The sequence below is a fragment of the Vombatus ursinus genome, unplaced genomic scaffold, assembly GCF_900497805.2.
Source record: "Vombatus ursinus unplaced genomic scaffold, bare-nosed wombat genome assembly UNPS02014812.1, whole genome shotgun sequence".
In the NCBI taxonomy this organism is placed as follows: domain Eukaryota; kingdom Metazoa; phylum Chordata; class Mammalia; order Diprotodontia; family Vombatidae; genus Vombatus; species Vombatus ursinus.
The window spans coordinates 42016971-42042861 of NW_020954590.1; the positions used below are offsets into that span (position 1 = coordinate 42016971).

Consider the following 25891-nt stretch of genomic DNA (forward strand, 5'->3'; position numbering starts at 1 on the left):
CCAGGTCCTGTGCTGTATCCACAGCACCATCTAGCTGCCCAAACTAACTCCATTCTCACACGACTATTAGTCAGTTAGTCATCATAGTTCACGGATCTGGGCCAGCCTATCTTCCTGACTCCATGTACAAATTCCTACCTACATTTCAAGGGCCAGCTCTAAACCAACTTCCTTTCTGAAGCACCGCAGGATGCCCGGAGCATTTAGAGGTTAAGTGACTTACCTGAGTGACATAGCCACGTATGTGTCAGAAGTGGGATTGGAACCCAGGTCTTTCTGACTCCAGGGCCATCTTTCTGTTCACCAGACCACACTGCTTCTCATAGGATCATACATTTAGAGCCAGAAGGAGCCTCAAAGCCCATCTAGTCCGCTGTATAGACAGGGAAACTGAGGCACAGGGAGAGGAAGTGATTTGACCAAGATTACCCAGGTATTCAATACTAGAGCAAGGACCTGAACCCAGTTCCTTTGTTTCCAAGTCTAGTACTTTGTCTAGTATACCATACACCAACCCTTTATTAGTGTTGTTCCCCCTACCACGACTGCCTTTTTTTTCTCCTCTCCACTGATCCAAATCCTTCCCCTCCTTTGGGTCCCACCTTCTTCATTAAGCCTTCTTGGCCTAACTATTCCAGCCTGTTTTAATCTTCTTCCTCTCAACTTCTACAGCATTACCTGTAGTAAATTTAATATCTAACTATATGTCCTCCTGTATTGTTTGCTATTTAATCTATTTTCATATTATTTTTCAACTAGAATATATACTGCTTAGGAGCAGAGGTCATATATCTGCTAGAAGGACATTTATCCCTGCCCCAGCATTTCTTTCTCTTTTTTTCTGATAGCTTCTGGCAGAGTATAATTAAAGATATGGTCAGTATTTGATAAATATTTACTCATTTTTTGTGAAGCTCTGATTGCACATGCAAATATCACAAAAGAACCACATTCTGTCCAAAAGCTGGAGATGGAGGGGACGGAGAGGGAGAACCAGATGATGTACTGAGAGTCAAGTGCTGCACACGAGTCCAGCTTTGTATCTGATATCCCTGAACTCTGCGTTGGAATGACGCATGACTACATGTTTCCTGAAACCCATAGTTGGAAGGACCAGCGGTAGCCCTTCTTGCTTGGGCTCTGCCCTAAGGCTAATCTCAGTTTTCAGATCTAGGCTTAAACATAAAGTCCAGAAGCAAACTCGGTCCATTCCTAACATGGCTACTAGTCAGTTAGTCTTCACAGTTCATGGATCTGGGCCAGCCTATCCTGACTCCATGTAGCAAATTTCCACTTACAACTTCAAGGGCCAGCTCTGAACCAATCTTCTTCCATGAAGCCTTCCTATGTCACTCTACCTTACTGAGATCTCATGAAATTCCTCTGATCTCGTCAACAAGATCTCTCATATTGTCGCTTAAATGTCCATGTGTTATCTCCCCAACTGGATTATTAACTAGTAACATTAAGGACAGATATTTCATTTTATATTTCTTTGTATATTACCCCCACCACCGATATACATACATAACATAACACTTAGTCCTACAGTAGGTACTCAGTAATAGTCAACTAACAGATTGGTTGCAGTGGTCAGTGAATTAACAGATAATCAACTGACCACCATTTATTTAGCACCTACTATGTACCAGGCAGTGAGCTAAGTACTAAAGATACACAAGGAGACAAAAGACAATCCCTGCCCTCAAGGAGGTTACAATCTAAGATATAGATATAGATATGGATATAGATATAGATATAGATATAGATATAGATAGATAGATATTTAGAGAGAGAGAAAGAAAAAGATTTCTAACTGCATTGGTTCTTAATACTTCCAGCATCAGAGAGGAATCAGAATGGAAACACACACACACACACATACAGAAACAAAAGCCCATATTTTAATGCTACTATTCTACCAGTGTTTTAGGTTCTGGGGGAGATGCAAAGTTTATTTAAGATAGGACCCTTGCTCTCATGGAACTTACAGTCAAATGCAAGTTTGGATATAAATATAAATAACCAGACTACACAATGTCAAGTTCATTAGAAAAATGCAATATAATGTACTATGTGAGGTCTGAGAAGGAAAGTAAGTTCCTGACTGGGTGGGAGAATAAGGGAGGGTTTTGTGTAGCAGAGGTGACATGCGTTAAAGATTTCAGGATGTTTAGGGACTCAAAAGGCAAAAGAAGAAAGGAAAATATTCCAGATAGAGGGTACAGTGTGAACAAAGGCACAAGAGGGAAAAAAGGTGGGAAGAAGTATGTTCCAAACACAGAAAGTCACTAGCTTGCTAGTATTATTATGTTCCTAGAGCAGAATTATATGAGAGAAGCCTGCAAAGGTAGGGTGGGACCAGATTGTGGAGGGCCCTGAATGCCAGGCTAAGTAGTTTGAGTTTTACTCAGGTGTTGAAAGTGAACCAGTAAAAACTTGAGTAGAGGGGCAGCTAGGTGGCATACTGGATAGAGCACTGGCCTCAGACTCAAGAGGACCTGAGGTCAAATCCGGTCTCGGACATATAACATTTACTAGCTGTGTGACTCTGGGCAAGTCACTTAACCCCATTGCCCAGCCAAAAAAAAAAAAATGAATAAATAAACTTGAGTAGAAGAGTGATATGAATAACTCTACGTATATGAAAGATTATTTGGTCAGTAATCTGAAGGGAGGACATAAAGAGGTAGGAAGACTAGGAACCAATTGAAATAGTTGGAATGATAATGAGGGCTTACCTGCACTACAGGGGCAGCTAGGTGGCAACATAGTGCACACAGCCAGGGGCCTAGAGTCAGGAAGACTCTTCTTGGTGAGTTCAAATCTAGCCTCAGACACTTACTAGCTGTGTGACCTTGGGCCAGTCACTTAATCCTGTCTGCCTCAGAAGAAAATGGTAAACCACTCCAAAATCTTTGCCAAGAAAACCCCAAATGGGGTCAACAAAGAATTGGACACAACTGAACAACAACCTACTAGGATACTGGCCATGGGAGATATGGAGATAAAAGGTGAAGGACTTAAAGACTAATTTATACAAAGGAGGAGAAGGAGAAAGAAGTAAAGGAAAAGGAAGAGTCAAAGATAACCCCCAAATTATACACATGAGAGACTGATGACTAGTGTTGCCATTGACCGAAGCAATGAAATTGGAAGTTCTTCAATTCAAATGGGAAAGTGTTGAAAAATTTGCCTTCTATTCCTTTCTTCTCAGAGGTGACAGGACATGGATGAGAAAAATCACACTTACTATCAGACTCATTTGATGCATTAGTTAATTTTATCAAAATTTTTTTTCATTTTTTTCTTCTTTATTATAAGGGGAGAGGAAGGGGAGACAGAGATTATCTGGGGATGAAACTGATATAAAAACAAACACAAAAGTCAATAAAAATTTAAATTAAAAAAAAAACCTTAACCTAATGATTTTTCCCACCATTCATTCTCACCATTAATAGGATCAGTAGTTTTCTAGTGGGGGATGGGGAAGTGTTTGGGATCATTCCAAACCTCAGTTTTACTGATACTCTTTGAATTCATGCCATGAGAACATCGTGGTAGTGGGAACCATCTGCTGTGTCCAGGACTTTAATCTGCAGAATCCTCCACACATTATCACAATCTTATGCTCTTCTAAAATTTCAGTAAGTACCACATTCTTCTCTTTCATGCTATATAAGTTCCAAATCATTTAAATGTTCTGTTATTGCCAAATTCTATCCCCACCCTGTCACCTGCTTCATGAGGAGACTGTGCCTCAATTTGTTAATAAAAAGTCTGCAGGGGGGGGGGGGGAGAGTCCCACCATGCATCCCATAACAAATTAATTAAAATGCCCTCTGAGGGTATTTGATAATACTAAGTTGACAAGGCATGTAATGAAAGGCAATTAATAACCTAACAGGATGTGCTATTATTTGAAAGGGTTCTTTTGAAGTGACTTCATCTGTTATCCTCCATTTTAATTATGTTCATAACAAAGCATGCCGAATTGAATATTCACAAGGCTATTTGGGCATCCTACCCAAATGGCGTAGACATTGGGTCAACAGCGACTTCAGGTTTCCCAGAATCCGTGGTATTTTCAAGGGGCCCACCCTGCAGCTCATCCCCATGGGCCTTTCTTTGCTTGTAGCTTTCTTTGAAATCAAGGGAAGGACTATTTGGAAACTGGCATCCCATGTTTAGTTTCTTTACAGCTAAGTGCTTCTCCAAAGTGCAAATCCCTGAAATATAATGGGTTTAAGTCTTTAAAAGTGAGGATGTTGGGGGTTTATTGAATGAAGTATCATGAGCTTTACTTAGTCTATGTTTATTTTATACTGCATAAAGTTCGATGCTTAGCACCGACTGCCGCTCATGCCTGGAATACTCTTACTCCTCACCTCCACTGCTTAGAATTCCTGGCTTCCTTCAGGACTCAGCTCAAATGTCACCTTCAGCAAGAGTCCTTTCCCAGTCCTCCAAGTGGCTAGTGCTGTCTTTGAAAACTGCCTTGTATCTACTCTTTTTGTATTTATGTATATGTCTCCCCCATTAGAATGGAAACTCTCAGGTTGTCCCTGATGAAGCTACCTGGTCTTACCTTGAACAGCCCAAATTAAAGGGGTTCTTTCTTCCAGCACTGACTATTTCATCATTTTTTTTCCTGAATCCCCCATTAGTCCCAACGGAAGAAAATATTTCCAGTCATAAGACCTACCACTATAAAAAACAAACGTTCAAATCTTCATATCTATTCAGTTAGTAAATAGGGGAAGTGATGATACATGCTACACATAACTCCAATACAAAGAGAAGGTTATTAGCTTTCTGTTTTCTTTTTGTGTGCTCTCTTCCTCCATTAGACTGTAGGCTTCATGATGGCAGAGGCTGTCTTCCCACCCCCCCCAAATTGTATCCCTAGCACTTAGCACAGTGCCTGGCACATGGTAGACACCTAATAAATGCATACTGACTGAATGACCAAAAGTCTACTTATTCCTAATAATTACTTTTAGGCCTTTGTGATACCTAAACCTGACTGTCATTCTCATCTATTATTTATTCTCCCTTTGGGCAGCTAGATGACACTGAGCCTGGAGTCAGGAAGACTCATCTCCCTGAGTTCAAATCTGGCATCAGACACTTAATAGCTGTGTGACCCTGTCACTTCACCCTGTTTGCCTCAGTTTCCTCATCTATAAAATGAGCGGAAAAGGAAATAGCAAACTATTCTAGTATCTTTGTCAAGAAAACCCCAAATGGATCATGAAAAGTCAGACACGACTGAAAAAAATGACTGAAAAACAAGTTGTTTAGGAATGAATGTCCATCGAATCAAAATTTGTATTATCGAAACATTCACTCTTAAATTGAATTGCTTTTTTTTTTCATAGATTTAGTCTTATTTGGTGTTGAGTATCACTGAGAAACAACTCTCAATCTTTCTCTTCTGATCCGAGCTTGGATACATGTGTACATATCCTGGGGATGATGGCTCTTGGTGTGATAATCTGTCTTTTCACTAGCACAAGGCTCAGTCAACAAGTAAGTACTATACCCACAGACAACCCTTACAAGGTTGTTATGCTATCTCTCTCCAGAGGGTAGTGAATTTCTTCTCCATGTCTTTGTTATAATAATACTGTGCATCTTGGCTGAACTGTTTCAACTCTCTACCTCTGGAAAATTTCCAGGCAGGGTCTGTGTTTACCTCAATCACCAATGATTCAAAAACCCACCACTGGGGCTTTTAACAGACATTAAAACAAGCTCCTGTATTCTGCTGAAGGTGGTTCAAGAGGCTGTCTTCCAAGGCTTCAATGTGTAATTCTGCTGTTTGCATTAAGATGGTGTGTTCTTTTTCAGTTCATTTAATACCTATGGTTTTTCCCTCTCTCACATGCTTGGGGGTGGGGGAAGGAGGTGGGAGGGGGTCACTGCAGCTATTTTGTTATCTATTCCTGGCATTTCTGCCAAGACATTGGCTAACACAGTCTTAGATCACTGTGCCCATTGTCTTTGGAATTCCTTATCTGTGGAAATTCCGCTGGCTTGGGGAGGCCCCAAAGTTGCAATGGCTCCATGTCCCAAGGATTTTTTTTTTCTGCTTTAGAATAGTAAAGCAAAGCCCTTTGTTGACTTTTTCAAATCTAAACATAAAATCTTATCTTATTAAACTTACTTTTGATTAGCATAGCTGTTATTCACTTGATCTCTGAACAAGGGATTGTAACCAGGGCTTTGTAAAATGTGCCTTAAAAAGACAAGACACCCACCAGGGGATGGTAATCTTATTCACATCTACAGGCAGCATGAAAATTAAGGTGTGGAATGAATTAGAGACAACCTCCTAACAGCCGCAGGGGAATTAGACTCCTTACAAGTTTACTTAAGGTTAAAGAAAGGCTTCCTAACAAGAAATAACTATTAAGGCACATAAAAATTAAAGTATTCTTTTCACAAACAAATGAGTAGGTCAAGGTATGGATACCATTTTCTACTTTGACTATGAAACTCTGGAAATTTCTCCCAGTCTGAACCTTGTCTTTGCTGGGACAACTTAATTACTTAAAAACTAACACCTTGGTTTTAAAACTCCAAGAAATGAAGTACCTCACCCAGGTCCTCTAAACTAACCTGGAAAAAGTCATGATGAAGACGCAATGGGGCCTAAGAAGCTTTCCTTTTTTTCCACTCTTGTACAGGAGATACCTCTGCTATATGTAGCCTTCTTTCCTCTAACACCCCCATCACCCTAGCAAAGGTCTTCATCACCTCATACCTGGACTACTGCTATAGTCTGCTGATTGGTCTCCCTGTCTCGTCTCTCCCTACTCCAGTCCATCCTCCATTCAGCCATCAAACTGACCCTGCTAATGCCCAGGTCTGACCATATCACCACCCTTCTTCCCCCACCCCCAACTCAATGAACTCCAGGGACCTATCACTTCAATGAAATGTAAAATCCTGTTTGGCTTTTCAAAACTCCTTCCTACCTTTCCAGTCTTCTTTATTTTACTCCCTTTCCCTGTACTCTGTGATCCAGTGACACTGTGTCCCCATTGTCCTTTGCCTGGGACACTAGGTCCCCCAATTCCGAGAGTTTTCTTTTTTTTTCTTTCTTTCTTTCCTTTTTTTTTTTTTTTTCTGAGACAATCAGGATTAAGTGACTTGTCCAGGGTCACACAGCATCTGAGGCTGCATTTGAACTCAGGTCCTCCTAACTTGAAGGCCAGAGCTGGACTAGTTGCCCCTCTCAGGGTTTTCAATGACTGCCTGTCCCGAGGGCCTGGCACATGCCTGGCACACAGTAAGTGCTTGATAAATGCTTCTTGATTTGAATTGAATTAACCTAGGTTAAGTATCTAAGATTATAAATTGCTGAGAAGATGTGGACCTGCATTGGTGGAGTTTTCTCACCTGGGATTTCACTATTTCAATGAAATCACAAGTCCTCTCCCAATTCTATTTAAGGGAAAGGCACACCAAGGTCTGATGGACAAGATTACAACTTCACAGAAGCTCAAAGTCTCCAAATTAAAGGGAGGGAAATTCAAATAAGTCAGATTCAAGACCTTTCTCCTCTTCTTCCCTCCCAAGCCCCACTCAAAACAAAACAAAAACCTTCCTCCACTCCCCCTCCCTTACACCCTACAAAACAAGGAAACTGGAAGCAAAATATTATTAGTAAGTAATATATGGTACAGACAGTAACAATAGCTGGTATTTACATGTGTTTTGGGTTAAACAAAGCACTTCATATACATTATTCCAATGGATCCTTACAACAAGCAGGCATTACTTTAATAAGGGTACTCCCTCTACACTTTACAGTCTTTGTGAGGGAATGTGGCAAATAAATCACTGGCTGGCCAGACTTATTCCCCTTTCTATACTTAGCTAGGGCTTGGTTCCACGGCTGGGCTGTACTCAAAGTCTTTCTGGTTTGGTAGGGTCAGTCCATCTTCTACTTGGTTTCAAATTGATCTTCCCAAAGCTTCTCTCCTTCCCAAAGGGGGTGTTGCCCATGGTGCCCCCTCACTCTAAGTATTCCATTTTTATATATTCTCTATTTCTTCCAGGATCAAGTAGAAAAATCTTCCCTTTGGCATTTAACCACCAGCCCCTTCCTACCTTTCAGGTCTTCTCCCACCTTACTCCCCTGCTCAGGGTATACTAGGATCCAGGTGTTCTCTGGCCCCTTCCTACCTTTCAGGTCTTCTCCCACCTTATTCCCCTGCTCAGGGTACTCTAGGATCCAGGTATTCTTGCTATTTCTTGAACATGACATGAGACTCCCATTTCCCAACTTTTCACAAGAGCCAGCTCAAATTCCACCTTCTTCTTAAGACCTTTCCCCAGTCCAATCCCCTCCCCTTTCTCTAGATTACTTTCTATTTACATTATAAATCTTACATGTGTACTAGTTGTTTGCCTATTTTTTCCTCCATTACAATGTGAGATCCTTGAACACAAAGGACCATGCTGTTGCCTTTCTTTCTTTTCCCAGAGCTTAGCACAGTGTCTTAGTCCATAGTAAGTGCTTAATAAATACTACTTTGAGCTCTTCCACTTTCTTAGATTTTGAGAACCCAAGGTCACCACCTCCTACCCACAAAGGCTTGAGTGGAGGAGTTCAGGTATTATCACCCCCATTTTACAGATGAGGAAACTAAGGATCTAAGAGGTAAAGCAAGGCTGGGAGTCAAACTCAGATCTTAGGGGTTCTATGCAATGCTCTTTCCAAATCACTACATCCTAGCGCATCAAAGCACACCCCAAAATAAGCATACAAAGAAGAAATCAACAATCAAGCTGCTAGAGTATGCTTGCAAATTATATTTTCCTACTGAAAAGACCTGAATTAGGGTAATACATTCTTGTACCATACTCTGATCTAGAAACCCATATTTTAGGAGAGGGCAAAGAATTAATACATACACAGAGGTCTAAAACACACAACCTAAGTGTAGAAGTGAGTAAATATTCTATATGAGTCATGAGAATGAGGGGGAAGAACACTTTCCTTACTCACCTACCTATTTCTTCTGGGCAAAGTCGACTGCAGCCTAATCCTGCCGGGTGTCCTCCACCCCATTACCTTCTGGTAGAAAGCAGAGAGCAGGGCTTCGACAAGGAGGAGGGAAGATGAGCATGGCTGGGTTAAACACCAAACTGAGCTGCTGGCCCAGTCCCTTGGAGCTTGGAATAGATAACTCAGGCGGCAGAATGACTCCCAGTGGAGGTAGACAAAAATAGGTAAATGATTACCTGGAAGGATTGGTTTAGATAGCTGGAATGCTTCTACACTATGACAGGAAGTAGATTCCACCTCCCTCCCTCTCCCTTTCCCCACCCCCCCTTTAGCCTTCCATTAACATACTGTTTAACTGGTCTCTTTCGATTATTACCAGATTAAATCTAGTATCTGTTTCCTTCAACCCCCAACACCCTCTCAACAACACTCAGTGGCTCAAAGGCGTAATCTAATTGGGAAAGTATTTTTTTATATTTAGAAAAAGTATTAACTATTGCTAGTTAAAAAGAGGGAAGCAGGTATCCATGCTTAACTTTTGTGTTAGGTTTTCCTGGTGTATTAAAGCAAGAGAAAATATACCTAATCAGCTTACAACTTTTAGGCGCTTTCAGAATCGAGTTGCCTGTTTCTCCTTCGGTAAGATTCAATCCTTCTTTGTAAAGACCCAAAGGAAAGTTGAATATTATTTTACTACCTTGTGCTTTTTAACTACCTACAAAACAGTGCCACCTTCCCATTCTTAAACAAATGACTTCCAAAACCAATATCCCCCAGTACTTGCTCTCTTCCATATGTCTTTGAAGGGAAAGGGAGAAATAGGCCTCAAAATGAAATCAGTGGTCAGAATTTCCTGAGTTAGGAAGATCTGTGTCTTACCTTGTAGCAAGAAGCTTAAAAGCCCCACCAATGATATCCTTTCCTTAAGGGAGAAGGGCAAAAACATCTTTACAACCAAGTTTCCCAATGGCCCTGGTGGCAAGAGGTCATCCTCCAGCCCACATTCCCCAACCTGCACATTCTGAAGGCTATCTAAACACTCCTTGATAGCATAACACTTGGTGCCTCCAGCCAGACGGGACCAGAGGAACAAAGAGCCATGGGGTTTCTGGTCTAAATGGAAAACTCATTCACACAGCTGAGCAGCTATTTAAAGAGGCGGTGCCTGGGGGACAAACCACTTGCTACAGTACTTTCCTGTTTGTGTCAGGAATTAAACCTTTCATCCATTTCCTAAGAAGAGAATGAAATGTCTAATCAGTTTCTACTGGCCTAGGATTTATGAAAACTCACACTGTGTAAAGGAAAGAAGAAAAAATACTGTGATTTAAAAAAAAAAATTTTTTTTCTTCCCACAAAGGAGGCATGAGGAGCTATGAAAAGCACTTGAAAAAAAATCCATGTTTAAAAAAACAACCAAACAACAAAAACAAAAAACAACCAAACTTTTAATTTGTTATGGACTTGAAAAGTCCAGAACTTGAACCTGAAATATGCAAAGAAAAGAATTACAAATAATTTAAGCCTATAGGCCTGGCATAGTATATGTATAGTATTAAGTGGGCTGTCTGTAAACATAGGTTGCATGAATGGAGTAAATGAATGAATAAATGAAATGAATGAAAACATACTTGCAGGAATGAATGAATGAGTAAATGAACTGGGGCCTTTATTTCAGCAAGAGAAATGTCTAAGGTAAGATGCAAAGAAATATCATGGCATGATAGAGTTTTTGGGAACACATGACAGAATTTACACAAAAATAGAAAAGCCTATAAACAACTTTATGTTTTGTTAGATTACCCTGTTCAAATACACTAATCAGATGGTTAAAATACAAACTTTTTTTCTGTTAGAAATGCTGTTATTTTCTGTTAGAAACTCTTCAGAGTTCCAGATGGGTGGCAATGAAATCTGATTTAAAAATACATATATTGATTTTGTTAAAAGCACTATGAAGACATGAAATATGGATGACCACAGGTTCCTGGCTGTATATGTGATCCAACCACTTGTATTTGACGTAACAGTATCCAAATTGGAACTTCCACCTCGTCATTCTACCTTGAATTCAGCTTAGGTCACCAGAGGCTAGAAACATCCATATTTTTTCATGATTGTTCATTATTCTACTATACACAAAGGGAGAAGGTGACCCATATGGACAATTGTCCATATTAGAAAATTGCTGAGAGAAGAAAGGGATGAGAAGCACCAGTTGTCAGAGACTTTGAAAGATCCATAATTAGATGAGGGTGGACAAGTGGGTGCTCATCACCCCGAAGAAGATCTAACCCTCTCCATTTCTTGCCTTCTTTGTACCCTGGCCATATTTTACCCATAAACCTCTACTGAAAATCTACCTAGCTCCCTGGAGGCCATGCTTGTCTTGAATCTCAAATGATCAGGTCAAAACAAGAGGAAGGAAGGAAGGAATTAATTTGAACCATCTCTGTCTTGACCTTGGGTTTGCGCTAATTCTACAATACATTTTTTTTTCTAATTTTCTGGATAAAAATCTTGATCAAGAGTCTGTATACTCAAAAATGTAAAAGGCGAAGTTATGAATGAAGCCCTGAAAGTTCAATAAGACAGGGAAGGATTTCCTATTTAATTACTGAATTAAAAAGTTCTATAGCTATGGGCCCCATGAGAAAATCTTAGTATAACAGAAAAGTTGCTCATTAAAGCAGATGACTAGAGCTCTAAGAAGTATCTCATCTAATTTACCATTCTGAAAACCTAATAAGCAGAAAAACATCATGACAATGACCATCTTTGGCCATACCTTTTCTGAACTTGTTAAGTTCTGATCTTACAGTCCAGACCTCCCTACCCCCACCATTTATATAGGCAGCTATGTGGCACATTGAAGAGAACCCAGGACCTAGAAGCCCCAGGTTTCAATGATAATGAATGAATTTGTAGAACTTGTGAATTACTGAATGATTTACTCATTCCAGTCCCAAAGAAAGGTAAACTATAAATCAATCACAAGGGCTCAAACTACCTGAACCAACCTATGAGAACTTTCTAGAATTTCAAAGCCAAAAATGGTATATAATTCAATTAGTTTCAGTTCAGAAAACACTTATCAGATAGCTATTGTGCACAGAAACCAGGCTACACATTGGAAAACATGCCAAGTTTGGATGGGATGTGGCCTTAGACCTCATGAAATTTATAGTCTAATGAGGGGGCGAGGTGGCACAGTAGATTGAACTCTCAACATGAAGACAGGAAGACAAGTTCAAATCATGCCTCAAACCCTTATTAGCTGTGTGACTCTGGGCAAGTCACTTAACCTGTCTGCCTCAATTTCCCCATCTGAAAAAATGAGGATAATAATAACACCTACCCACCAGTGTTACTGTGAGGATAAATGGAGATATTTAAAGACCCTTCAAGTGTGCCCTGGCCATCACCAGTCATCTTGACTTTTCTCTTGCCAAAGGACTTTGATGACTCTGGAGGAGAGAATGAGGCTGATGACTTTGTGTAGCTCTGCCTCACTTAAATCCAATTTATGCACAAGTCAAGATATCACTCTCTGATGCCGTTGGTCCTCTTCAAGAACATCAGACAAACAACAACAGCTGTATAAATGCTAGCTATTTTAATTATTACAATACTATGTTTCCCTAAGAAAGAAATAATTCACCAGCAAGAAATAATTTTAAGCTGACCATTTACAGAAAAGAACTATTAAAGAATAATATGAAAAATTAATTCATTATCAATTCTCTATAGTTAAAAAAACTATATGGAATCCATTTTAATCAAAATTTCAGTGGAAAGTTAAAATGATATTTGCTTAAATTACTGGAAAATCAATACTACTCCAAGATCAAACACAGAGCTATTTTCTTCTGCCTTTGAAGAATTCTTTCTAAGCATTCTGAAAGCTTCCAGCATTATTTAATATTTTCATATTTACAAAGCACTTCACATATTTTATCCCACTTGATTCTCACAATAACCTTGTTAAGTAGGCCATGTGATTATGCCCATTTTTCAGATGATGAAACTGAAGCAAATTGAAGTTAAGTGATTTGCCCAGGAGTCAAATAGCTAGCAAGGATCTGACGCAGAATTTGAACTCAGGTCTTTCTGTCTCCAGGTTGAAAGCTCTATCCACTGCACCACCAAACCTCCCTATTAAACTATGTTTCATGATAGCTAGGACCACATCTTATCCAAACCTTTTATTTTTCCTAATTCCTAGCTTGGTGTTCTCTGCACAACAGTTACTTAATAGGTGTTTTCTGAACTGAAATTAATTGAATTATGTCCCACTTGCAGCTTTCAAATGCTAGAAAGCTGTCATAGGTTGCTTCAGGTAGCTTGGGCCCTTGTGATTGATTTACACTTTGTCTCTATTTGTGCCTGGAATGAATAAACCATTCAATAATTCACAAACCCTACAAGTTCTCTTTTCACCAACAGCTGATTACACCCCCTCCATTCCCCGGCAGACAGTTTCTTCAATTCTGTGGTCCCAAAATTTACCACCAGTCTGCTAACATTTTGGTGGCAGACTCTCCAAACTCAGCAAAGGTTAGTCGTCTCATGGCAAACCCAGCCTGCTGCTGAAGTCTTTCAAGCTTGGGACCACTCCTTGAGGTTGGCACTTTGTTGCAGAGCCTTCATCCTTCAAGGCCACTGCCACAAAAGATGAGGCATGGGTACTTTGGTGAAAGGGTGAAAGAGTGAAACCCACTGGCCAGATACCACTTGTCCGAAGGGAAAAGGGGGACAAATAGAAATGTCCAAAATGGATGATCCATGAGTGTAGGCAGACCCTAACCCATCCAGCACCCTCACTGTCCCCCCCCCAACAAATAAATACATTAAAAACTCTACCAACAAGTCTTGTGTAGCTTTATATAACATTCAAGATTTATAAAATCCAAAACTCCCTGATACCTATTGGGGCATCTGAAAAGAATCTAGCCGAAGCGTTCTGGCTGGATGGTGTCCATTCACCCATACGGAAGAAGAAAAAGACATATAACTAGAATGTGTGATCTGTAAGCTCAGGCAAAACCTAGCCATCCAACCCCTCCACTCCCCTCACCCCATCATATGCTGTAAAAAAGACTCTGCCAACAAGTCCTATGTATCTTTATCTAAAGCATTCATGATTTATGTATTCCAACAGTGCCTCCTATCTGCTGGGGCATCTGAAAAAGAATCCAGTTGCTTGTCTTCCAGTGTACAATAGTACTGCTCTAAAGCTCTGGGCTGCGTGGCCCCAGGCTATATTCTGAACCAAGTTAGAATTGCCTGGACTTGTATATATATATACGTATTGTTTTGCCATGCTCGGATAACCACTGCCACCACCACCTTTATCATCATCATCATCATCATCATCATCATCATCATCATCATCTAGCATTTATATATAGTGCTGGCTGTGTGCCAAGCACTGTGCTCATTTAATCCTCACAACAACCCTAGGAAGTAGGTGCTATTATTATCCCCATTTTTGTTGGTGTTGTTGCTCAGTTGTTTTTCCATTGTGTCTGACTCTTTGTGACCCCATTTGGGGTTTTCTTGTCAAAGATACTGGAGTGGTTTGCCATTTCCTTCTCTTGCTCATTTTACAGAAGAGGAAACTGAGGCAAACAGTGTTAAGTTAAGTGACTTGCCCAGGGTCCCACAGCTAGTAAGTGTCTGAAGTCACATTTGAACTCGAGTCTTCCTGACTTCTGGGCCAGCGCTCTATCCACTGCAGGAATTGTGACTCAGAGAGGTTAAGTGGTATGCTTAGGGTCACACAATTATTAAGTGTCTGAAGCTAGATTTGAACTCAGGTCTTCCTGACTCTAGTCTCAGTGCTCTATTTTGTGCCACCTCAAGAAAGAGCTGAAAATTGTTAAAGTGGAGCTGGTTGGCAATCCCTGCTATACCATCAATAATTTATGTTTGTTTATATATATATATTCGTATACATATATTCCGGCAACTAGGTGGCACAGTGGATAGAGTGCCAGCCCTGGAGTCAGGAAGACTCATCTTCCTAAGTTCAAATCTGGCTTCAGATACTTACTAGCCATGTGAACTTGGGCAAGTCATTTAACCCTTTTTGCCTCAGTTTCCTCATCTGTAAAATAAGCTGGAGAATGAAATGGCAAACCACTCCAGTGTCTTTGCCAAGAAGAAGCCAAATGGTGTCACAGAGTCAGATATGACTGAATCAACTAAATGATAACACATATGTATGCAAACATATATACATACTTGAATACAGGTTTGTGTATATACACATACATATATTTGCATATATAAATACATGCATATATATACACAAATGCATTTGTGTATATACATACATGCACAAAAATATTTGTGCTTTAAGTGGTATGAAGCTATTTCTTACTATTCCTTGAGATATCAGATTGGACTCACGTAAAGAATATAATCTTGTCGCTTACTAAACATTTGACTGATACATTCTTCCCCCAGTGAAAAATGAACGAATTCTTCTACAATGCCTGGTTGTAGTGAAATGTGCTTAATGTCACTCTGGTGTCATGGTCAATGGCATTTTCCCATAGGGTGGCTTGATCCCACAGACTGCCGAGAACTAAGTTCCTAACCTTTTATAGAGAGCACTGTCTCTGATTAGCAAATAGAGAGTTGACATCACATTACTGATTCGAGAGACATGTGGCATGTTGTGCTATTTCTATTATACAGTGCAGCAAAAACATGTTTTCTTTTAATAAACCTTTAACCTTAATACGACTGAAAACATAAAACCAGTCATGTAGGAGGGGAAGATTTACAGAGCATGACCAAAGGGAGGAAATATTATAGAACATGTCATTCCAGAGTATCCAGACTGCTGGATAGTACAGCATACATTTCCACAAGATAATAGAAATGATTTTTTTTTTCCTTTCTAGTATTCATTAAGTTTTATAGAAGGGACTGCTGTTTCCTTATTAGTTGAATGCTACAATCTGGCTTTATTAGGAATAACATGTTAATATAGAAAGTGACCATTAAAAATTAATTTGCTCAGAAAACATTTAGGAGGAGTAAATTAATTATAAGGGTTTAGAGCTTCTCATTTTCCAAGGACAAAAGAGATAAACATTATAGAGAGACTGGACTGATTTAGGGCCTTTAGAAGACAGGGAGAAGTTATATAGGCTATACACGGTCTAGGAGACAAGGAGACGGCTCATTGGGAGTTATGCAGGCTTGCTGGTTTGGGTGAAACCTAATGGGAATAGTCAGAAAGTCATTTGCTATAAGGGGGAATTAAGTTGAGCCTTAACACTAGTTTCTTTCAGGGACAGAGAGTGAGCCAGAAGATTGGGAAATAGCATCATATGGTGGCCTAGTGCCAAATAAGAGACTGTTGCTAGAGGAAAATTGATAGCATATATGGAAACAACCCTCAGCAATCCATTCTTTGACCCTTAAAATTTTTTTTAATGTAAGCTTTATTTTATTTTACTATTTTTTCAATTAACAAGTATTTTTTTCCTCCCAATTCTACTGAGGGGGAAAAAAAAACCCTTGTTATAAATACACACAGTTCAGCCTTTTGTCCTTTTGTCTTTCTGTTTTCTCTCTTCTGCTTTGTTACCTTCAGCCCTTTCTGTGTCCATGTCTTTATCTTGCTTTCTGCTTCTCCTCCTTCTCCCTCACTTCTCTCATTCTCTCTTCCCTTCCACCATCTTTCCTAGGCCTTTCTCTTTGTAGTGCTAGCTGAGATACAACAACATGGAAGTGATATCCCTCTCTCTTGTCTTTGACAATATGCCTCAGTTCATAAACTCATTATGCTGTCTGTGTCCAAGAAAAAAGTCACTGAAAATGGAGATGGAAAGAATAAGCATTTATTAAGCACCAACTACATGCCAGTCATTGTGCTAAGCACGTTACAAAAATCTCATTTGATCCTTACCAAAGCCCACTGAGGTAGGTGCTTTTTTGATCTTGACTTTATTTACACCTGAGAAAACTTGAGATAAACAGGTTAAATGGTTGCCTAGGGTAACACAGCTCGAGTATGGGAGGCCAAATTTGAACTCACGTCTTTCTGATTCCAGGCCCGATGCTCTATCACTGTGTCACCTAGCAACCATGATAAAAATGGACCAGAAAATTCAAATGAGCTAACTGAAGAATATCTGGGGGAGCCATGAAAAAGATAGTGAGTGCAGTGACTAAGAGAGTGGAGGTACATCCCCAGACCATGGACAAGCAACCAGGAATCTGTTTCTTAAAAGAAAAAAATTGAGACGGTCTCCAGAATGTGAATAGTCTTGGATAGATAAGTAGGCTTTGTCCACTGGATGCTCCACAAACTCCGAGTGATTAATCCAACTGGAATATCCAGAGATATCTTCCCTAATTGAAAGAGGTCATTGATAGGATGGCTAGGAATCTATTCCTCAGTGGACAGGAGGGCAGGAGATGCCTAGACTATGAAGAGTCAACCAGGAATCTGTTTCCTAACAGATGGAAAATAAGAAAGTGTGTGAACAGGCAGTCTTTGGTAGACAGAGAGCTAGGGTTGTCCGAAAAGCTGTTGGCCTTCTAGAGATCTGCCCAACTGGGGACAGGTGGCAACATAACTGACTCCTAGAGGACCGAAGACTAGATGTCAGTCCCTAAATAGAAAACTTAGAAAGGTTGTCTGTCCCAAAGGGGTCAGAAGAGCTGACCCAGCCTATGAGGGGAGGGAAGGGGGAGAGAGAGAGAGAGAGAGAGAGAGAGAGAGAGAGAGAGAGAGAGAGAGGAGGATGTTCCCATTACAGATTTAAAAGCACAGACACTTCAGTCAAGTAATCTTTCATCTGCTACATTTAGAATGTAGTTGTAATGATTAGCTAGCTAAACAAATTCAGCCAGTTTTTAAAAAAAAATTTTTTAACTGAACAGCTTATAATACACTAAGCTAAACACAGAGGGGATTTTTAAAAATGCAAAATCTTGCCACTGGACCCACTGGATTAAAATTGATTCTATATAGTTTTTTTCGCTATAAGAATATATGATATGGTCTGTCCCTGAGGAGTTCAACAGTCTGGCAGAGAAGAGACAAGTACACAAACATCAAAAATAGAGGTCAGTACATGGTAAGCGTCCAGAGAAGAGAAAGCTCTTTTCTAAGACAGAGATTTAGAAAACATAACTCCAGAATTTTGCAACTACATTATCAGTTTCTTCAAAGGGTTTGAGAATAACAGCCTGATGACGTGGGGTTTGTTGTGAACCTTTATCTTTGTTTTTTGGGGTTTTTTTGAGTGTAAGCTTGCTGACATAATCACAATTTTTTAAAACTGGCAAGAAATTAAATTCTTTCTATGAAGTTGCAAAGAGGAGAAAATGTGTTGTAACTTCCAAGGAAATGCATTCTTCTGCAAAATTTGCTGGCCATGTGCATGAAATTCCCTGGGCGGGTGGTCACATGGACCTCCTAGGACTCTGTGACACCACAGAGAAGATGGTGAACTAAAGGCTGTAGTCCCCAACATCTGCAGAGGCTCCCCCTTGTTTTGGGGAGCAGCCACTTCTGGGAACTCTTCATCATTGCTTCAGGGATGCTTAAAACCAGTCCAAAGGACACACAGCTGTCATCCTGGGGTCAACAATCCTCACAGTGCTGTTGGGTGAAGCCAGAAAATTGTTCCAGATGTTGAGATGATGTTTTCAGTTTATGGAATAAAAAACCCCAAACACTGTTTGAACACGTAGGTGGGCCCTGAATAGCAGTCAGTAAACATTTATTAAGTGCCTACTATGTGCCACGCACTGTGCTAAATGTTGGGGATACAAAAAGAGGCAAAAGACAATCCCTGCCCTCAGGGGGCTCACAATCTAATGGGGGAGACAATAAGCAAATAAACATGTATAAACAAGCTGTTGTTTGTTGTTTATCCTTGGTTCTTGAAGACAACCATGGCATCAGGAAGGTGGTACCAATGACTTACAAGTGAATTGGATTTAAGTGAGAGAGGGCCATGCAAAGTCACCAGCCACACTTTCTCCTTCAGAGCCATCTGGGTCCAGTGGCCAGATATAGATCAGGATGACTGGAGATGGCGCCCTCCACCCCCAACCACGCCGCTTCATTTATAGACCTTAAAGTAATCTGATTTTAGGGATAAGCACTGGACCTGTGATTTTTATCAATACATGGAACTCCCCAAACAAGGAAACTACTCCTACCAACACCCTAAATGCATGCAGATTGGCATCTTCTCTTCTTTTTTTTGGAGGCAACTGGGGTTAAGTGACTTGTCCAAGGTCACACAGCTATTAAGTGTTTGAGGTCACATTTGAACTCAGGTGCTCCTGACTCCAGGATGGGTGCTCTATCCATCGTGCCACCTAGCTACCCCAGCACTTTCTCTTCTAATGCATAATCTTAGAAAGTTGCCCAGAATACTGAGAAGTTAAATGATTTGTCTAGGCCACAAAGCCAGCATATATCTGATGCAGCACTTGAACCCAGGTCTTCCTGACTCCAAGGCCAGCTCTCGCATTCATTAGGCCCAATGGCCTCAATCTGATTGTTAACTCATTAATATGATATTAATCCTTTTATAGACTTCTTGACTCCTCAAGGAACTCTTTAAAACTTTAACTTGCTGATCTGTGTTGGTAGAGTGACTTTCCATACTAGAATGGAATCACAACTCTCAAATTAGATTCCATTTTTTTCCAGTGAGTATTTAATAAACACCAATTTATTAATTTAGTTGGAAAATTTGATTTTATCAATGCAAACATGGCCATTTTTTTTGAGATAAAAAACTTTTGGTAGTAGTATCACCAAGAACACTTGAACTACATATAAAATAACACAGGTCCTGGCACATAGTTAACACATAATAACTACTTGTGGACTTGGTACTAGTGTATTATAATATGTACGGCACAAAAAAACTGAAAGGTGCAGGAGCTGTCTATGCCTCACCACTTGATTTTCTTCCTAAAATGCCTCTTCTATTAGCAAGCACGTTTTAAATATTGATAACTGCACGATAAATTTCCGTACAGCAAGCTTTTATCAGCGGATGGAAGAAAACTGTCTCCATACCTGGCACAGCTTTGCCTCTGCAAGGGGAAAAAATGTGGATGACAAGATTGCGATTTTCAAAAGGTTTTATGGGAACAAAGGATGAAAAAAATCTCAAAGACATGATAAAGTAACAGTTTAGGGTGGAGGAGGAGGGAAATGAGGGATGCAGGGGAAAGGAGGAGGAATATGCCTCACTAGTAGTACTTGTGTAATTAGGACAAAGGCATCATTAGTTAATCTCCATAATTATAGGCAGCCTTTTTTTTCTTTCTTTCTTAGACGCTGTAATGCAATTGTCAACATTTTAGCCAGTCTGTGCTTTGGAGTAACAAAACCTGGAAATGAGGCTGTAGCTTCCTTGACACCAAGAAACGGCCCAGAGAGACTGCTGGGCATACCAGGAATTAATTTCACTGTCACAAGGGAAATGTGGTCTAAAGCTAGGTTAGCAACCAATTCTTGTTTATGGAAGCTGTGAACACTTAGCTTTGAGCACTGAGCATTTAGGGCCAATGACTACGAGTGAGTAAGCACATTGGGCCACATCATAATTTGTTGCTACTTATGGTATGATTGTACTAATGCTACATTGCAGTACCTGTCTTCAAAGCTATTGGATTTTGACAGTACATAACAGCCTTTACTAACTCTTCCACAGGTAACCCACAACAGACCCAAGAAAGAAACTGCTGTGTTTTGTGGCTCCTGTGTGTGTCTGTATGCAGAATGACAGCTAGTGTCTTCAGACAATAAGCAAATTTGTTAATTATCATGTATTTACGATTTCTAGTTGCTTGTTTTCTTTTTTAAACTTAATCATTCATTAGGGATCATTAATGGCACCTAATTACTAGTGTCTTCAAACAATAAGCAAATTCATTAAAGATCGTGAATTTATGTTTCTAGTTGTTCTGTTTTACTTAATAAGTTGTGCCTTGATCCCCTTCATTCAGCAGGGATCACTAATGGCTTCTAATCACTAGTGATCCCTAATGAATGAAGTCATGTTTATATTTCACATGTACTAGCATTTCATACCAGGGAGTCAAGTTAACATTTTGACATGGAAAAACTGGTGTGACAGGGAACAGAATTAAACAAACAGCCTCAGGTTTTGGAGTCTATAAACAGAAGTATGGTAGATTCATTTGCTAATTATTCTTCTCTGCTACAAACTCCAAGGATTTCACAACCGGATAATAACAATATAAATGTTGTTCAGTTGTGTCTGACTCTTCGTGACCCCTTTTGGGGTTTTCTTAGCAAAGATACTGGACTGATTTGCCATGTCCTTCTCCAGCTCATTTTACAGATGAGGAAACTGAGGTACATGGGGTTAAGTGGTTTGCCCAGGGTCACACATCTAGTAAGTATCTGAGGCCAGATTTGAACTCAGGAAGACAAATCTTCCTAACTCCAGGCCCAGCACTCCATTCATTGTGCCACCTAGCTGCCCCAGTAATAACAGTAACTATCATTTCCATAGCACTTTGAGGTTATGCAAAGCTCTTTACATGTTATCAAATGTGGGATCCTCACAACAACGCTATGCAGTAGGTGCCATGATCTTCTCATTTTACAGGTGAGGAACCAGAGGCAGACAGAGGTCCAGTGACTTGACCAAGGTCATTCAGCTAGGAAGAGCAGAGGCAGGATTTGAATTCAAGCCTTTCTGATTCCAGGTTTATGGCTTTACTGACTGTGCCTATGAAAGTGGTTGGGACAGAGAAGTTTAGGACTGAGAAGGTGTGATCAGTGATGGACATTGCACTGGTACTTTTCAACTCCTCTGGTTTTCAGAATGATAAAGTAGATGAGATACTTCTTAGAGCTCTAGTCATCTGCTTTAATTACCTTAACAACTTTTCTGCTGTACCAAGATTTTTTTTTTTTAATCTATTGAACCACCTAGCTATGGATGAGTTCAGCAGATATTTTTATATCGTTTCATCTCCTGATACATTTATCACAGGAAAGAATGAGAATACAGTTTATGCAGCTAACAAAAGGATTAATCTGTAAGCTTCTCAGAAGCACACCAACTTGTCAAAGGCAAAATCTGTCATGGTAGTGTCCTCCTAAGTTCTAGAAATGACATTTGCAAATGAGAGAGAAACAAAACATTAAAAAGTGTTATATTGAAATAGAAGGACGGATCTGTCTAGTGTAGAGTTCGGGGTTTTTGTAAGCACAAGAGGAAAAAGGAAAAGGAATCCATTTGGCTCTCAACAGCAAACTGTTAACTGATACTAAGTCTTGGAAAAAGAAAAGGATGCCATGTCTATTTATAGCACTTTGGCCAGTATGATTATTAAGCTTCCCAAGATAAGGAGGCTCAGACTTGCTCAAGTATATAAATAGAAGTCCTAATAGACAAACTCAGATACAGTAGGATCTGTTTTTGGGTAATTTCATGAGCATGTTAAGAACAGTGATGGCTTTCATACATTATCCCATTTGATTCTGGCACCTACCCAGTGAACTACTAATAATACTACAAGCTACAGTAATATTACAAGTGTTATTATACCCATTTTACAGATGTAAAAACTGAGTCTCAGGGTGGTTATGTGACTTGCTCTTGGTACTACAACTAATAAGTACTGGAGATGGGATTCTAACACAAGACTTTTCTCATTTCAGATCAGTGCTTAACATAGTTCTTGGCACACAGCAGGCACTTAATAAATGCTAGTTAGCTGACCAGTGTTCTTCTTCTATTGTACTGCTTCTCACATTCTTGCTTATTGATTGGTGTCTATAGGCAATACTAACATATTATTCATCAATTTACTAAAAGTCATCATAAGTTGGGTTTGAAATTGAAGTCTGGATTCTGTCAATATACCTAAAAGTTTACAAGGAGAAGAGTACAATTTCTGCTCATGTAAAAATAGAAATGACACTGACATGAGCTTTTCCTCCCAAAAAACACTTAATATTGAGTGTAAGCCATAGTATAAAATCCAAAAATGGCTTTATTTTTACTCAACCAAACTGGCATCAACCTATGTGCTAATATTACATGTATACACCAACATGTACATGAATAATCAATGATGATCAGTGATGTTCTATCATTTATACAAAAGCTTCTTCCCTTTACTTTGTTATAATGGAGATACATGATTACTGTGTATCTGTCCATACATATATTAATTCTGTTTTATATTTTGTATAGAGCAGGGATGAGAAATCTTTCTTTCCATCAGCATGTAGTAATGCCAGGGAAGTATGTGATTATTCCTCCTTCTCATTTGTGTGGCAAGTACTGGTTAATATGCAAAATGCCATTTAATCAATCATGTATTTATTAACTACCTACTATGTGCTGGGCTCTGTCCTAGACATTGTATAAATGATGAAACACTACTTACTTACACCCAGGTGTTAATATATCATAAATTTGATTCAAAACAAATGCAGAATTAGTAAATATAATCTAAAGCAGAAATATACAAGCAAAATTTAAAGTATTAATGTAAATTTCATAAATGTAATATTTAGATAAAGTCTCTGAAGTTTACAGATTGCCTAATTGATAAAGGATATGAGCAGGCAGTTTTCAGAAGACATCAAAGCTATCAATAGTCACATGAAAAAATGCTCTAAATCACTACTGATTAGATAAAGCCAATTAAAAACAACTCTGAGATATTGCCTCACACCTATCAGATTGGCTAACATGACAGATAAGGAAAAAGGCAAATGCTGGAGGGGATGTGGAAAAACAGGGACACTAACGCACTGTTGGTGCAGTTGTGACCTGGTCCAACCATTCTGGAGAACAATTTGAAACTATGCCCAAAGGGCTCTATAACTGTGTATACCCTTTGACCTAGCAATACCACTATTAGGTCTGTATCCCAAAGAGATCAAAGATAAAGGAAAAGGACCCATAGGTATAAAAATATTTACAGCAACTCTTTTTGTGGTGGCAAAGAATTAGAAATTCAGGGAATGCCCATCAATTGTGGAATGGCTGACAAAGTTGTGGTATATGACTATGATTGAATACTATTGTGCTGTAAAAAATGACAAGCAGGATAGTTTCAGAAAAGCCTGAGAAGACTTACATGACCTGATGCAAAGAGAAGGAAGCAGAACCAGGAGAACATTGTACACAGTAACAGCAATATTGTAATGATGATTAACTGTGAAAGACAACTATTCTAACCAACATAAGGATCCTAGACAATTCCAAAGGACTGAAGATGAAAAATGCTATCTACCTCTAAAGAGAGAACTGATGGACTCTGAGTGCAGATTGAAGTATATTTTTTTTCTCTCTCTTTGTTTTTCTTGCCTTTTTTTTTTTTGGCAACATAGCTGATATGGAAATATGTTTTGCATGACTTCATATGTATAATGGGTATCATATTTCTTGCCTTCTCAATGGGTGGGGAAGGGAGCAGAGGGAAGGAGAGAATTTAGAACTGAAAATTTATTAAAAATTTAAATAAAAAAAGAAATTTTACAGAGTGTCATCATTTTTAAAGTTATTATTAGAAATATTTGATTAGTTTGTTGTGGTTCCCCCCTCCCTTAGTTGGGGGGATGGGGAAGAAAGGGCTGTTCTGGGCTTGTGATTTCATGCCATAAGAATTCACTACACTAAGGCAGAGCAGTAACTCATTCAGAAGTTGGAGTCTAATGAAAGCTGTCTCAGACATTGAGAGGATAAGTGACTTGCTCAAGGCCACCCAGGTAGTTTATATCAAAGGCAGTGAATTAAATCCAGATCTTATTCACTCCAAGACCAGCCCTGTTGCTTCTTATTCTGTAAATAATTATTTCTTCATAATTTTCTATAACTATGTACACCCTTGCACATTTTTCATGGTCGTAATCATACTGTGCCTTCAAGTTGTACCCCTGGCATGTTCTGGTCCTGTTCCCAGTTGAATTGTGAAGCCCTGAGGGCATGGCTGCTTGTTGTAACGCAGCGTATGCTAAATCTGTAGGAAAATTTTCAAACTTGGGATATTCTAGAACATGGATGTATTTTCAATAACATATTTCAAAATATTTTCAAATAATGGAAATGCTTATCCACTTCTTGGAAATTAGGACACCTCATTCATTAATCATAAGTGTCCTAAAATCCTTCCACAAGCAAACTAAATTGCATAGGGGTGGATTGTACATATATTCTATTTTCAAGGATTTTTGCCAACTTCAGTCCAATTGTAGCTCAAATACAAGAACACTGTCAGAGCAGGGGGCAAGGGTAGGTAGCTTTAAAAGCTGATTATTCAACTACCATTCACTTTTCTGACGTCTGTTCTCCTCTCCCAAATTCCATGCTGACAGAAATGCTTAAAATGTAAGGACCAAAGAGTACAGTCTAGCATGGTAATGGCCATTGCTCTTCACCACTTACGTGGTCAGAAATTACATATTTCTCCATTCTGACACAAGAAAGTTATCCCTGATAGATCAGGATCCATGCAGTAAGCATCATACTATTTGTCAGGGTATAATTTTAAAAATATTCATTACATGCCTTCTCTGGGTATACAAAGACAAAACCAAGGACAGTCTAGCACTGCCCTCAAGAAGCTTACACAATATTTGATTTAAAAAATTATACCTAAAGCATGGGCTTTTCTCTAGTTAACTTTCTGGAATAATTCTTACAATTATTTTTCTCTTGACTTTCAAGGTATCTCCCAAAAGAATAAATGTCATATTTGTGTACATGTACAGAAGATCTAAAGTCCTGAAATATAGGTACAATAATTATCTTAAATTAATCCTCTTGGGGTTTGGGGGAAAGTAGGCTTATTTCAGGATTCTTCTGAAATCTTCCTTTT

The 25891-nt window shown here is 39.3% G+C and overlaps 1 protein-coding gene across 6 annotated transcripts in view; it reads right to left on the reverse strand.

Annotated features, from left to right (window-relative positions):
• LOC114054264 (rho GTPase-activating protein 28-like) overlaps window positions 1-25891 on the reverse strand; it is a 192690-nt gene that overhangs the window by 105161 nt on the left and 61638 nt on the right. The window contains exon 1 of one of the 6 annotated variants that reach the window (XM_027877451.1): window positions 9902-9967. The exons of 3 other annotated variants lie outside the window; for them this stretch is intronic. Coding sequence is in view for 1 of the 3 variants with exons in the window: in XM_027877448.1 (XP_027733249.1) it covers window positions 9027-9085 (59 nt within the window). In the remaining 2 variants the exon portion in view is untranslated. Of the gene's footprint in view, window positions 1-9022; window positions 9137-9901; window positions 9968-25891 lie in introns of those variants that run through there. 2 more of the 6 variants (XM_027877448.1, XM_027877449.1) reach the window with 2 other exon arrangements.